Source organism: Nymphalis io, chromosome 15 (genome assembly GCF_905147045.1).
Source record: "Nymphalis io chromosome 15, ilAglIoxx1.1, whole genome shotgun sequence".
In the NCBI taxonomy this organism is placed as follows: domain Eukaryota; kingdom Metazoa; phylum Arthropoda; class Insecta; order Lepidoptera; family Nymphalidae; genus Nymphalis; species Nymphalis io.
The window spans coordinates 9,584,016-9,600,262 of NC_065902.1; the positions used below are offsets into that span (position 1 = coordinate 9,584,016).

At 38.8% G+C, this 16,247-nt stretch overlaps 1 protein-coding gene across 1 annotated transcript; it reads left to right on the forward strand.

Moving 5' to 3' along the window:
* Window positions 1-213: 213 nt before the first annotated feature.
* LOC126773877 (tyrosine-protein phosphatase non-receptor type 4) lies at window positions 214-15,941 on the forward strand. Its single transcript, XM_050495101.1, has 15 exons — window positions 214-765; window positions 1,009-1,137; window positions 1,505-1,718; window positions 7,124-7,332; window positions 8,752-8,904; window positions 9,404-9,642; window positions 10,165-10,308; window positions 10,617-10,905; window positions 11,303-11,408; window positions 12,001-12,243; window positions 12,647-12,763; window positions 13,507-13,730; window positions 14,092-14,224; window positions 14,762-14,973; window positions 15,444-15,941. Exons 1-15 carry the CDS (start codon window positions 616-618, stop codon window positions 15,522-15,524), a joined length of 2,643 nt encoding a protein of 880 aa, XP_050351058.1. The 5' UTR covers window positions 214-615; the 3' UTR covers window positions 15,525-15,941.
* Window positions 15,942-16,247: the final 306 nt, after the last annotated feature.

The window sequence follows — 16,247 nt, forward strand, 5'->3', positions numbered from 1 at the left end:
TTGAACAGCGTAACATAGTATCCATTATTTATTTACTTATAAGGTAGATAAAAACAGTTCATAAAATATCTCGTATATAGAATTGTCAATTAATGTAATTTTACTATAAAAATGTATTTCCATCAATTACTAAATGGTTCACTTGCAGTAACGAAACGTCGCGTTAATATCAGTAAATGTCAATGTCAAAACTTCAATATGGCGAAGCAAAGATTCATGTAAAGTGGGAAGATGGGAAAGTGATAATCATATTTTGTAAAACCCGTTTAATAATCACTTATTTATAATTATAGGAACACAACATCTAACGTTTCTTGTAGTATTAAGGGACTTTAGTAATACAAATAACCGCAAAAATGTTAAAAAATCCCTTTTTGATGCGACAATAATAAATACATGAAAATAATGTAATGCGTTCACATATATACAATATTTGTTGTCCGTGTTACGTTAACATTGAAAAAGATCAGGGATACTTACTAAATATGAATTGCTAATTACGAGGGTCATGATTCATAAGGTTACAGGTTACGGGAATCGTAATTGAGTCGTTCAGTGCACAAAACAGTAGTTGAGTTATTAAGTGGATAGCCGACTGTAAATAATTCCTGTGAAATGATTGAGAGTGTATCGCGTCGTGCCTTCAGCAGCTCCAGCGGTACCTACAATGTTCGCGCGTCAGAACTTGCGCGCGAACGTAAGCTTAACATCTTCAATGTTACTGTCGTCTTCTTGGATGACACCGAGCAATCGTTTCAAATTGAGGTATGTTTCATTCCTAAACTGATACAATTATAAAATCTTAAATTGATCTATTATTAGTGTCAGATTGCCTTTCTATAAATATATTTTTGCCAATAAATACTGTTTAGAAAAACAAGACATTATAACAAGCTAATACTATTTTTAAAATAATACAAGTTTAATTAAAATAATAATTTTATCTAAAGATTAATTATTAGATAAGTATATGCACAATATTGTAGATGTAATTTTTTTTTTCGACAGAAAAAAGCAAAGGGATCTGTCTTACTGGAACATGTATTCCAACAATTAGAACTCATTGAGAAGGATTACTTTGGTTTACAATTCACTGAAAATGGATCAATTCCAAATGCTACAAACACAGAGATAACGGTAAGAAATATTGCAAGTATGTTTATATACTATCAGTATACAATTACTATTATCATTATCACAAAAATTAAATTTGTATGAGTCATACTGTCTTGTGGATTGAAACCATAGAACAGACCTGTTTCATTTCAACATGTTAGGTGTTTAATTGTATCATTTGTGACTCATACTTGTGTTACATCTGTTTTATACTTTGCTAAGTTTAAAAAAAAATTACATTTGAATCCTGATTTTCGAAGAAGATATTAAGTTTATTGAATTTAATTTATTATCTGTTAAATAAAAAATATGATTTTATAATTTAAATTTTGTATTATATTAACTTGCTTCTTATGTTAAGTAATATTTTTATTTTATTTTATATTAGCGGTGGCTAGATGGTGGTAAATCAGTGAAGAAACAAGTTGGTGTAAATGCTCAATTCTGGTTGGCAGTACGTTTCTACCCGCCTGAGCCCTGTCGTTTGGCTGAAGAGTTTACAAGATATTTACTGTGCTTGCAGCTGAGGAAATTGTTACTAGACGGTAGAATGTCGGCTCCAAAGAATACCGCTTTATTGTTGGCATCATTTACTGTACAAGGTACTGTTTTTATTATTGTTTTATTTATATTAACTTAAACTATTCTATCGATAATATTTATAATATATCCTAGTAAATTTTTTTATAACGATAATCATATCCAATTTTACATAAAAAGTTAAAATGTTCTTAATTCCATATCTCTTCTTCTGATTTAATTAGATTTTTCTAATTACATACATAATTGCAATATATTATTTGAAGCATTCCACCAATCCGGATTGGAGTACTATTGTGAAATAATCTCAAGTAAAACTGAAGTTTCAATTTGAACTTTAGTTTTAGTCAAAACTTTGATGATGAAAATTATATGAATTAATTTGTGTTGTAGTTAAAGAAAACTTTCTTGTTAAGTATGTTTTAAAAGTCTTGCGATATATTTTTGGATATTGCTAATCTTTGAAACATTTCACTAAGTTTCACAAGATTAACAGATAAATATGTTTAAATAGTAATATTGTGTGTAGCTGGTCGAAAATCTCGCATTTTTTTGGGCATATGTAACATGTTAAACTAATTATAATGGTAATTTGTCTTATTGTGCGCGAAAACAAAACAATTACAATAAAAAGGAATGTGTAGGATAGTAGAAAGGTCCAGGTCATTGTACAGAGAAGATTATTTACAACCACAATAGGACGAGAGACTAATAAACAACTAAAAGATTGAATTGGAGCGATAGTACTGGTTGAACGCTTGAACAATTAATCTATATTATAATATTATTGTTTATTTATAGATCTAAGCAGTCTATCAATCTTTTCATGGGCTGATCTAATCTTTATAAATTAATATTTTCAATTTTCAAATTGTTAAATAAGCTCATTTGTAGTTCCAGCAAACAGCTGGTATTCTATATATATAATCCATATAACATATGTTGAATTGGGTTTCATTGTTGTTAAATTCCATTCTAATATATTAAATACATATTGGTAAATTTATAAAATATTCGATAAATAAAATTTCTGTAAAGTGTTTTCCTTAAATTTATCCTTTTGATAAGTATATGCAAAATGTAAATATTATTAATTTATATCCTGTACATATATTCAAGTTATGGAATAACCAAAATCAAAATTAAGGAAAGTGTTAATGACGTAATCCTGTTGCATGGTGACTTGTTTTTGATGTAAACATCTATTGACGCACCTTCGGGGTAAGCCGTGGCGGAAAAGGGTATGACACTTATGCCGTCACGCCTGTGTTCCCTATTGCCTTGTGTGGGCGTGGCGCGTATATTATATACTGTTATATGTTATATAAATGGATTTTTTTCACTAATATAACTCATTGTCCTAAAGAAATAAATGTAGGGTAGTGTCTTGTGACAGGGATGTCCCTTTTTTTTTTTTTTTTTTTTCCTCTCGCTGGTAAAACACATTTATGTGTTTCCCCCACATGAGGTGGGGGGGTATGTGGGACTCGCCCGCGCTGAAGGCGCCGGAATACCCACTAAAAAACCAGCGGTACCCACTCCATCTTGTCGGGGGACGTCACGGGATCGCTTGCGCATCTACCGTGCCGTCAAACAGGGATGTCCCTACTCTATATTTATAATAACATATTATCATTATGATAACATTTTAGCCGTCATGATGATGTAAGCAAAAAATACTTAAATGGAGACAATTGAATATTATTTGACCTTATTAACATTAATTATCTAATAAGCATTTTATGTTGATATGAATGGCAAATGTAAGGATAAGACTTTAATAAAAGTGCACAGTTACTCCGCTTTACTTACGTAAAGCGGAGTAAACGTAATATAAACAAACCGTAGATTTACAAATTCATATTCAGCCCACATTAATCCACTGCTGGACATAGGCCTCCTCACAGGCGCGCCAGTTCTCCCGGTCCTGTGCTGGTCGCATCCATTGAGCACCCGCCATCTTCCTAAAATCGTCTGTCCATCGGGCGGGTGCTCTGCCCACTGGCCTTTTTGCTTCTCTAGGCCACCACACCGTGACGATTTATAAATTGCATGTGATTTTCTAATTGCACTGCTTTATTACTCATTCTAAACAGTTCTTGATTAATTTACCTTTAATTATAATACAACACTATTACACTACTATTTATAACCACATCAATTTAACTTCCGAAGTTCCGATTACAACTTCGCGGACATTGAAAACGCCATTTTTACGCGAATCCATAGTGAATATCATTGATTATTCAAGATCTCGACCAATGATATTGCGTCAATTAATATCGGTGACCAATGATATCGGTGTCAAAGTTGCTTATTTGGGTTTAATCCTCTTGTGGTTGGAATAAGTTATAGGGTACAGTAGTAGTATAGGGTACAGTAGGGTACAGGGCTTTGTGCAAGCTCGTCTGGGTAGGTACCACCCACTCATCAGATATTCTACCGCAAAACAGCAATACTTGATATTGTTGTGTTCCGGTTTGAAGGGTGAGTGAGCCAGTGTAATTACAGGCACAAGGGACATAAAATCTTAGTTCCCAAGGTTGGTGGCGCATTGGATATGTAAGTGATGGTTGACATTTCTTACAATGCTAATGTCTAAGAGCGTTGGTGACCACTTACCATCAGGTGGCCCATATGCTCGTCCGCCTTCCTATTCTATAAAAAAAAAAAAAAAAACATATTCTACAGCCAAACAGCAATACTTAGTATTGTTTTGTTTCGGTTTAAAAAATAAGTAAGCTAGTGAACTATTGTATACTGGCGACATCATATCTTAGTTCCCAAGGATTTTGGTGCATTTGTAAAGTAAGGAATGGTTGGTATTACTTGCAGTGGTAATGGGTGGTAACCACTTACCATCTCGTGACCCAGTTGCCCACCTATTTGCCGTAACAGCCTGTAAATGTCCCACTGCTGGGCTGAAGGCCTCCTCTCCTCTTTTTGAGAACAATGCGGGTTGGTGGAATAAGCTTCTATAAGCCCACCTATTTAAAAATATTTATTACAGTACAGTAACAGCCTGTAAATGTCCCACTGCTGGGCTAAGGCCTCCTCTCCCTTTTTTGAGAAAAAATATTTATTAGCGTGTTAATAACTAGAAAATTAATTGCATAATACACAAATTAATTTGTCAAGAAATTTACATTAGTAAACCGAAGCTAGTAAGTACGTCGGAAACCACGAAAGTAGATGCTGTTCCCATTTGACGTTTTCTTAAGATTTACCAACATGGAACAAAATCGGTTGTGTTCAAACTATTATAACTTACTTAAATTTTGTATTAAGTCATTCAGTTACCTCAAAACAAAAAGCCTTTGCATAATCATCATCATCATATCAGCCAAGACGTCCATTGCTGGACAAATTCCTCCCCCAAGGATTTCCACGTTGGCCGATCTTGCGCTGCCCGCATCCAACGGCTTCCCGCGACTCGTTCTAAGTCATCGGTCCACCTTGTAGGAGGCCTGCCCATGCTGCGTCTTCCGGTTCGTGGTCGCCACTCGAGAACCTTTCTGAACCAGCGGCCGTCGGTTCTGCGAGCAATGTGCCCCGCCCACTGCCACTTCAATTTAGCAATTCTTCGGGCTATGTCGGTTACTTTGGTTCGCCTGCGGATTTCATCATTTCTGATTCGATCTCGCAGAGAAACTCCGAGCATAGCCCTCTCCATTGCCCTCTGAGTGACCTTGAGCCTTCTTATGAGGCCCATTGTGAGCGACCACGTCTCTGATCCATAAGTCATCACTGGCGACACATTTGATATTGTTGTGTTCCGGTTTGAAGGGTGAGTGAGCCAGTGTAATTACAGGCACAAGGGACATAAAATCTTAGTTCCCAAGGTTGGTGGCGCATTGGCTATAAGCGATGGTTGACATTTCTTACAATGCCAATGTCTAAGAGCGTTTGGTGACCACTTACCATCAGGTGGCCCATATGCTCGTCCACCTTCCTATTCTATAAAAAAAAACCACACTGGTCGAAGACTTTCGACTTGAGACACTGCGGTATTTGGGATGAGAAGATATCGTGTAGCTTCCCGAACGCTGCCCAGCCGAGTTGAATTCGACGATTGACCTCTTTCTCGAAGTTGGACCTACCTAGTTGGATGGTCTGACCTAGGTAGACATAGTTGTCTACAATTTCGAGTGCAGAATTTCCAACCTTGACTTGAGTGGGTGCAACATGGATGTTCGACATGATTTTCGTCTTGTCCATGTTCATTTTTAGACCCACTTGTTGGGAAACCCTGCTGAGGTCATCGAGCATAGTGCCGAGGTCTTCCAAGTTCTCAGCCATAATTACAGTGTCATTGGCAAATCGAAGATGAGTGATGTACTCGCCGTTGATATTGATGCCAAGTCCGTTCCAGTCCAGAAGCTTGAAAACATCTTCCAATGCAGCGGTAAACAGTTTCAGAAATATCACGTCTCCCTGTCTTACACCTCTGCATATCCAACTGCAGTTGCGGTTTTGAGTTCTGATTCTGTAGTCGGATCGACATGGTGGCGTTCTCGTACAAGCACTTTAACACCCTGATATACCGATAATCAATTTGGCACCTTTGAAGAGAATTCAGCACGGCCCAGGTTTTCATCGAATCAAAGGCTTTCTCATAGTCCACAAACGCTAATCAAAGTGGCTGGTTATACTCCTCAGTCTTCTATATAACTTGCCGCAACGTATGTATGTGGTCTATGGTGCTAAAGCCTTTCCGGAATCCGGCTTGTTCGGGTGGCTGGAAGTCGTCAAGCCTTTGCTCGAGACGATTCGTAATGACTCTCGAAAACAACTTGTAAACATGGCTCAGCAGTGAGATGAGCCTGTAATTCTTCAGAATGGTTTTATCACCCTTCTTAAAGAAAAGTACCACCACACTTCTGTGCCATACCTTTGGCGTTTGACCTTTGGCTATGACGGAGTTAAAGCCTTTTAAGTCTATACTAATAAATGATGATCCTTTCTTTTAATGCTCAACTGAAAAACTCATACCAGAAGTCATACAGTGCCCCTCGGAGGTGTTAGTATATAATATTATTATATAAGTAGCTGTGTTTCGCAGCTTCTTATATAATGTACTTGTGGTAGAGCTTTGTGCAAGGTCGTCTTTTTCGTATTTTTCCGCAAAACAGCAGTACTTGGTATTGTTGTGTTCCGGTTTGAAGGGTGAGTGAGTCAGTGTACAGGCACAAGGGACATAACATCTTAGTTTTAGGTTGATGGCGCATTGGCGATGTAAGCGATGGTTAACATTTCTTACGATGCCAATGTCTATGGGCGTTGGTGACCACTTACCATCAGGTGGCTTATAAGCTCGTCCGCCTTCCTATTCTATAAAAAAAGCTTCACTCGCTTTTAGAATATTGACGTGACAAGCATGTACTTTGTTCTTTTTATTATACATATAGTCAGAAAGCTGTCGTTGTATTACTTGTTTTGTGTTTACTCAATATATATATTTTTACAGCCGAATTAGGAGATTATAACGCATCAGAACATTCGCCAAACTACTTATCCGAGTTGTGTTTGTTACCGAAACAAAGCGCGGAAGACGAGAGACGTATAAGAGAACTGCACAAGTTACACAAAGGCCAGGCACCGGCGGACGCCGAGGCGAACTTTCTAGAACACGCCAAGAGATTAGATTGTTACGGAGTCGAATCGCACCCTGCAAAGGTAATTGATCATTAACTTATTAATTATTAAACTATAATTAATCACTAAGAGATAAATTGCTAATTAACAACGTTGATGATACTACATGTTGATTTCGACCGATTTTGGTCACGTCGGCCATTTTGAATGAAGATTACTCAAATGCGTATATTTAAGTGAATAAGTGTGTGCTCAACCACAGATGCGTTCTCTTTTATTTTATAATATTGGTAGTTGGACGGGCAATTGGACCACTTGAAGATGATGAAGCTGTCACCGCCGTCTATAGGCATTGGCGCCGTAAGAAATATTAACCATTCCTTACATCGTCAATGCGCCATCAATCCTGGGATGTTATGACCCTTGTGTCTGAAGTTTCACTGGCTCACATCACTTCACCGGAACACAAAAATACTGAGTATTACAATTTGGCGAGAGAATATTTTTATATTTGATGAGTGGGTGGTACCTACCCTGACCAGACGGGCTTTCACAAAGCTCTACCAAGTATTCTCTCTATTCCTTTAATCTCATAATTCGATGGGACATCAATCCGACGAAACTGGGAAGGAATCAGGCACTGCATTACGTGGCTTCCGAGGTTCGAGACTGTAAATATTGCCAACATCCGAATTAAGTTGCTTAGAATATCTCGATCAAAAAACCCAAGAACTTTTATAGGCTCGACCCAAGTCTAGAACTAAGGACCTTGAGGTCTGCAGCGTTATATGCTTGTCATGACTTTAACGGTACAGAGTTGATATAAACACTATATACATGCATTCTATATAATTATAAAAAAAAGACTGTCTCGTTGGTCTAGTGGCAAGGCAAGTGTGGCAAGTTGTATAAGGCCGCAGACCGGAGGTCCTGGGTTCAATTTCCAGGTTGGGCCAGTAAAAAATTATTGGGTTTTTCTGTCAGAAAATTCTCAGTAGCAGCTCGGAGTATGGAAGTTGGCAGTGTGTACACTCCCGTGCCTCGGAAATCACGTAAAGCCATTAGTCCTGCGCCTGAATTCTTTCCGATCGTGTCGGTTTGCCGTCCCATCGGATTATGAGAGTTAGGGAATAGAGAGTGCACCTGTGTTTGTGCAAACACTTGTGTACTATAATATCTCCTGCGTAGTTGGCTAATCTCTCTTGAGATTGGTCGCCGTGGCCGAAATCGGTCTGGAGGACATTATTATTATTATAAGGAGCTAGTGAACAATTTCATAAAATAAGGTAGTCAATCTCCTGTTGATCTTCTTTTCCTGTTTCTGCTTAATAAAGTGATAGGATTCGTAGCTTTTTTTCTACTATGGATTTGTGCAGAATGTTTTTCCTTGTTCAGATTTTTATACTCCGAAATACTTGCTCGGATAAGTAATGGCTGGGCTTAGTAGTGGCGTTCTATGTAGATAGGCAATATCTTGATGACAATGCATTTCTGTTCCAGGATTACAACGGAAAGGACATACTGATTGGCGTAACGTCAATCGGTATAGTCGTGTTCCAGAACAATATAAGAGTCAATACGTTTTCTTGGAGTAAAATTGTGAAGATATCATTCAAAAAGAAGCAATTCTTCATTCAATTGAAACGAGAACCAGTAAGTAGTAACCAGTATTCAATTATTTGTTAAAAAACATATGTTATATGCAATTTATAAATAAGAAGTTCCAAAACCGAAATTCATCGAGCAACCGCCTAATTATCCCCCCCCCTCACACTTGGACGAATCCATGGGCGGAATCAAACTTTTACTCTTAATTGTTAAATATGACGAGCCGGTTGGCGTGGTTGGTAGATACTTGCCTTTCACGCCGAAGGTTGTGGGTTCGATTCCCACCCAGGACAGACATTTGTGTGCATGAACATATCTGTTTGTCCTGAGTCTGGGTGTAATTATCTATATAAGTATGTATTTACAAAAGAAAAAGTAATATATGTAGTACATCAGTTGTCTGGTTTCCATAGCACAAGCTTTGTACAAGCTAAATTTGGGATCAGATGGCCGTGTGTGAAAAATGTCCCAGGATTTTATTATTATTATTATATGAGATAAAGCCCACACGACAAAAGCCCTGAGAGTTGTTTCTCTGTTACAGTCCGAATCATACGATACTGTATTAATCTTCAATATGCGGTCGGGTCGAGCTGCGAAGGCGCTCTGGCGCTGCAGTGTGGAGCGACACGGGTTCTTCCGGCTGCGGGCCCCCCGACGCCGGCCGCTGCTGGGGGCCCTGGGAGCTCTCGCGGGGGTCACCGCCCCCACCGTGGCGAGGACCGAAACACAAGCCCTGGAAGACGCGAGACGATCTCGATCCAGCAATAGAAGTTTTGTTCGGTAAGAATAATATTATTTTATTAAATAAATAATTATTATGATGTAACGAAATAAATTTAATATAAATAAATTGCAAAATTAGGTAATGAATTTTTATATTTTATTTAATAAGTGTACTCGTATAAGTAACATTTACATCATGTAAGCAAGTCTTGCGTCTTTAAACAAAGTGCATAGTTGTTTATACAATATTTTATGAATACTGGTTTGATTTTGGAAAGTTATTTGGCATAATTTGTGTTCTATACAGTTGATAACAAAATTTAAGTTATCTTAAGTTAGTTAAATTTTGGAATATAATACAAAATTATTTCCATTATTTTTATTCATGGTCGGTGCAATGGTGACTGCTGAGCGATGGCTCGATCCCCGCCTACGACCGATTTATAATTCTACTATGGATGTTTGATGTCTCGACATTTATGTGTTAGATCGAGGATTTTATCTTAATCAAAAAATTTGTGGTACTGAAGTAAGGTTCGAGTAAGTTCCATTTTCAAAGTCAAACGTACCGTGTTCCAGCCGCAGCAGCTCCCGCACGCGCGAGCGCTCGGCGGGCGCGTCGCCGGCGCAGGGCGCGGGCGCGGCGCGCGGCGCGCGCGTCACGGCGCACCGCGAGCCCGCGCCGCGCGCCGCCTGGGGGGACGCGCCGCCCGCGCCCGCCGCGCCCGCCGCCGACGAGTGAGTCCGCCTCTCTATACGTGTATACTTGCTGATCGCGAGCGATGTTTTTTAAACTGGATTGTTAATCATCTCATTCCAATTACAAAGATAACAAAGGCTACTTAGATGGCCGTACGGGCCATCGTTAAACATTACCGTTATTCACTTGAACTTCAAACAAACGAAACTTTACTGCTGGTAGAGCTTTGTGCGAGCTCGTCCGGGTAGGTACCGCCCACTCATCAGATATTCTATAAAAGTTTAGCGAGTGCCAGGGGCGCAAACGATAAAATATTCGTATTTCGAATCAGCAGCGACGGGGGTTTCCTGGAGCGAGCTCTCCGCGTGCCGTTGACGTACGTCGACGAGTCGGAGTCGGAGTCGGCGCCGGAGCGCGCGGACGGCGAGGCGGACGACGGCGCCGACGGCGGCAGCGGCGCGGAGGGCGGCGAGGGCGGCGAGGGCGCGGTGTGCGTGCGGCTGTCGGCGGGCGCGGACGGGCGCTTCGGGTTCAACGTGCGCGGCGGCGGCGGCGGCGCGCCCGTGCTCGTGTCGCGCGTGGCGCCGCGCACGCGCACCTACCTGCAGGAGGGGGACCAGGTCGGCGAGCTTTATTCTCTAATATATTGCCGTTAAAAAGTTTTTGGAGTGAGCCCGGGTAGTTCCGAGCCACTATGATATAACATCTTAGATCACACTCGGAAGTGCTGTGATGACGTAAATAATTGCTTATATTCATTTATACACACATGGGAAGGCAAATAAATCACCTGTTTGTAAATTACCTTACCTTGATTCATTTGCAGATCTTTCTTCCAATTCTATATATAAAAATTAACTAAATAAAGTTTTGATTGTCTTTGTACGTCACGACATCACGAGATTAATCGTAAACATACTTAATAAAAATAAATAAATATGTTTTATTCAAACGTTACTGTCTCTTTATTCATCTTCAATATATGACGTAAGTAAATGTATGTATTTTTTTCTATAGGTTATATCAATAAACGGCAAAGACGTGGACGAAATGACGCACGACCAAGTTGTACAAATGATAAGAAACACGAAAGGCGTACTTACTTTGTTGGTAAAACCAAACGGTAAGGCAATTTTGTATTAAGATATATTTTCAAATTTTCTATTCATAATTTTTTGAAATATATCTAACGACATATATATAAAGCCGGTTCTGACTACAGCAGGAGTAAAAGACAAGGAATCAACTTTGACAATGAATTAACGCGATATCATTGGTTGTAATCTAGAATAATCTATGGTATTCACTATGGATTCGCGAAGTAAAATTAAAGTGGATATACATAGTGAAGCGAATAATATATAGAACTGTTTATAGTGCATATATAACATATTGAGATATATACAATTTTACTTGGCACAGGCTGTGGCAAGCATCAGACAGAGACAGAAGGCAGTGGCTATCTCACGATAACGATTTTACTTCACCAATGATCACGAGAAGAATCTTCATATTTTTCGTTATTATCTTATATGAAGACGCTTAAATGACAGATTATGTATACTAATACCTCGGACTTAGGCATTTTGTGTGTTCTTTATATAAATATAAAAAGCATTTCCTTAGTACAGATCTAATATTCAATTAAATAAATGCAAGCAGTTGTATTAAATTTGTTTAAACGAGTCGCAACTATATGAAAATTTTAATTCCAGCTGTCTACGAGCCAGAAGAATCAGGTCCCGAAGAGCCAGCCGTCTGCTTTGTACCGCTCGGGTCTGGCCAGTTTGAAGGTGATCCTTTGGAACAGTCCATGCTATTGTTGGGTGACGGACTGGCCAGCGGGGCTGCCTTGAAACAGTACGAGACATTGCTAAGACGGATATCTGAGGAAAGTGCATCCGTGTCCAAACTGCCACAAAATATTAATAAGAACAGATACAGGGATATAGCGCCTTGTAAGTATTTTTATTATCAGATATATATGTATATATGTATGTATGTAGGTAGTCTCACTGGTGGTAGAGCTTTGTGCAAGCTCGTCTGGGTAGGTACCACCCACTCATCAGATATTCTACCGCAAAACAGCAAGCAGTACTTGGTATTGTTGTGTTCCGGTTTGATGGATGAGTGAGCCAGTATAATTACAGGCACAAGGGATATAACACCTTAGTTCCCAAGGTTGGTGGCGCATTGATGATGTAAGTGATGGATAACATTTCTTACAATGCCAATGTCTATGGGCATTGGTAACCACTTACCACCAGGTGGCCCATATGCTCGACCTATACAATAATAAAAAAAACAATGTTCAGGTAAAATTGAAATAGAGAATTAACTAAGAAAATGTATTATTTCTAGATGATTCAACACGTGTGATATTAAAGAATGGACCCACCGGCGACTATATAAACGCCTCATATATAAACATGGATATACCTAACTCGGATTTAGTACTCACCTATATCGCTACTCAAGGTAATATATAATAATAATAATGTCCTCCAGACCGATTTCGGCCACGGCGGCCAATCTCAAGAGAGATTAGCCAACTGCGCAGGAGATATTATAGTTGACAAGTGTGTGCGCAAGCACAGGTGCACTCTGTATTCCCTAACTCTCATAATCCGATGGGACGGCAATCCGACACGACCGGAAAGAGTTCAGGCGCAGGACCAACGGCTTTACGTGCTTTCCGAGGCACGGGAGTGTACACACTTCCAACTTCCAGACTCCGGGCTGCTACTGAGAATTTTTTGACAGAAAAACCTTTTTATTGGCCCGACCTGGGAATTGAACCCAGGACCTCCGGGTCTGCGGCCTTATATCAAGCCACTAGACCAACGAGTCAGTATATAATATATATTAGTAATATATATCACTATGTGGTCTAAATAAGAACAGGAACAATTTTTCGCTGTATTGTGACGTCTTATAAACCGGTTATGTAATACAAATACGAGAATCAAAACTAGATTCTGGGCTAAAATTAAGACCATTGATTCAAATGTCACATACTTAAATTATATTTATGATTTGTATCATGCTCATTTTTGCAGAATAGCGCTTGGTGCAATAATTTCCAAGCTTTACCTTTGCATGAGCAAAAAACTTTGCCCAGTATTGGGATAATAGTTATTTAAAGTGCGATTGAAATGAAACAAAATAATTTACTACTCATGTTTAATGTATTCTAAAATCTGTGTTATGATGTATTTTAGGACCCTTACCGTCAACAGTGGGTGACTTCTGGCAAATGGTTTGGGAAAGTGAGAGCAGTTTAGTTGTAATGTTAACAGTGTTGGCCGAGAGAGGGCGTGCGAAATGCCACCAATACTGGCCCAAGGTTGGCACAACACCGTTAAAAGCTACAAATACTCTAACCGTCCTTACGAATAGTGAACAGAATCATGGTCATTATATAAGGAGAGATATGACCATTAAGGTAAGTTCTGTTTTATTATAATGATTAAAAACTGTATAAAATAAAAATGTCAATTGATGACGCGTATTTGTGAGAGGGGAGGAAAAATCCGTGTTTTCAAAAAAAGCCCTATAAATACCTCCTGCTAATATCTTTTTTTAATTTACATATTTTTTACCGTTATGTTGAAACCATACTTTTTTTAGTTTATTTAAAAGATACGTCATGACTTTAAATTTTGACCTGAGCGACAATTTAAAAAGTCACTGACTAATCGATACCGACGGCACCACGGTATCCGCAGCCGAATGAATTACTTAACAAACGACAGTTGCTAAACGAAAGACAGTGTATAGTAGCATGCTTGTATTGTCCCCGGCAGAGCTCGTGCGGCGCGAGTCGCTCGGTGTGCCAGCTGCAGTACACGTCGTGGCCCGACCACGGCGTGCCGGACGACGCCGCCGCCTTCGTCGCCTTCACCACGCTCTGCTCGCAGCTGCGGAACAGGACGCACGGTGAGACTCGCGCACACACACTCACCCACGCCTGTACATACACGCACACATTGCTGGTAGAGCTTTGTGCAAGCTCGTCTGGGTAGGTACCGCCCACTCATCAGATATTCTACCGCAAAACAGCAGTACTTGGTATTGTTGTGTTCCGGTTTGAAGGGTGAGTGAGTCAGTGTAATTACAGGCACAAGGGACATAACATCTTAGTTCCCAAGGTTGGTGGCGCATTGGTGATGTAAGCGATGGTTAACATTTCTTACAATGTCAATGTCTATGGGCGTTGGTGACCACTTACCATCAGGTGGCCCATATGCTCGTCCGCCTTCCTATTCTATAAAAAAAATACACTACGCACGCGCACCTACCCGTGCTTACACATGCACATGCAGTTTTTGCAATTGCTTGTACGTATAAAATGCGTTGGTATTTTATGATGATTTGCAAACGTTTGTAAACAAAGAAATTGACTTATTTTTCTTTAAATACATTAATTAAATTTTAATATCAATGCATAATATATAATATAAACTAATTTTGTAGTTATACCAACAGTAGTGGAAGAAATAAACGGCGAAATAGAACGAGTTCTTGATCCGCCCATGATAGTGCATTGTTCCGCCGGTGTGGGCAGAACCGGCGCGCTCATACTAGCAGAAACTGCCTTGGAACTACTGGCAAGACGACAGCCCTTGTATCCACTGGATTTAGTCAGAGCTATGAGAACACAGAGACCTATGTGCATACAGAACGCTGTGAGTTATTTTTAACTTTATGATATCGGATAGGATTGCGTGGTTTTGGTCATTTTGCCGAAACCATGCAGTGCCTAATTAGAGAAATTAAAATATCGATTTATACCTAAATCTGTGATTTTTGGCTAAAACATGAAAAGTAGTGTCAAGTAAAGCAGCTAAAAATGTGCCACTGATTAAAGTTTCTGCTTCAGTCGGGATTAGTGGATACACATGTGGCAGAATTTCATCCAGCGCAGGTTTCCTCACGATAATCGTCTTCTCCTAAACCCGCACGATATGAATCATAAACTTAACTTAGGCATGTAGGAAGTTAATGTTGTTTGTGCCCCCCCTAAATTCGATTAAGATGTACATGTTCTACCCACTTGGCCATTTGGCTTCATTGGCTTTGACAGCTCTTAAGAAACTAAAATTTTATTTATTCCAAACATATTATATTAAATTATTTATATTCGCATTATTTACAGAGTCAATACAAGTTCGTATGTGAAAGTATTCAAACCGCCTACTCGTTGGGACTCAGCGCAGCCGACAGCGCGTCCAACTGATGACCGACCGTTCCCATTGGGGACGTTTGTACTAAACTAGCTCATATTTGTATTAAGGTAAGGTCGATATTCTATTGTCAACCCGTCTTACAGCCATTAAGTACTATTAGAATATGTGAGAATTAAAAATAATTTTATACATATACGTAAAACTTAGCACGGATGTCACTATGTTGTATAGTTGTATACAGCGTGTTTTGTATATCAGTAACTTAAAAAAAATATATGTTTTAATAATAATTTTGATACACAATGGACTAAAAAAATAGTCATGAAATCTCTGTTTTAAATTATTTAGTTAAACTTTAATGTTTGTATAAATATTGAGGTAAAAAACGAAAGCACGAATTTATCAGTTAGATATTTAATTTATGGTATTTATTTATGCTGAGCTGCATATAAATAGATGTATTCGAATAATTTTAACAAAATAGTTTTGTTGTAAACAAAAATTTTACTTCGTAAGAAACATTGATAAAAGCTTGTAAATATCAATTTGAGTAATGAAATGTTTTGCCTGTGAATGTGTTATGGATTAAAAGAAAAACCATTTTGAAAAGCAAGCTTTTATTATATGCAATTTTATTAATAAATTACTTTATTTATTATTGTCACTAGCACCAAGATTTTACCCCACATTTGAAATATCTGGTTGCAATTTAGAAATAAAAGCTTGTTGAAAATAAAATCATATTTTTTGGTGTTAAGCTTTTGTTTAATTGT

Coding starts and splice junctions, on each gene's coding strand:
- LOC126773877 (XM_050495101.1), top strand. CDS start 616: ATGATTGAGAGTGTATCGCGTCGTGCCTTCAGCAGCTCCAGCGGTACC. Junction 13,731..14,091: donor GGAGAGATATGACCATTAAG/GTAAGTTCTGTT, acceptor TGTCCCCGGCAG/AGCTCGTGCGGCGCGAGTCG. Junction 14,974..15,443: donor CTATGTGCATACAGAACGCT/GTGAGTTATTTT, acceptor CATTATTTACAG/AGTCAATACAAGTTCGTATG.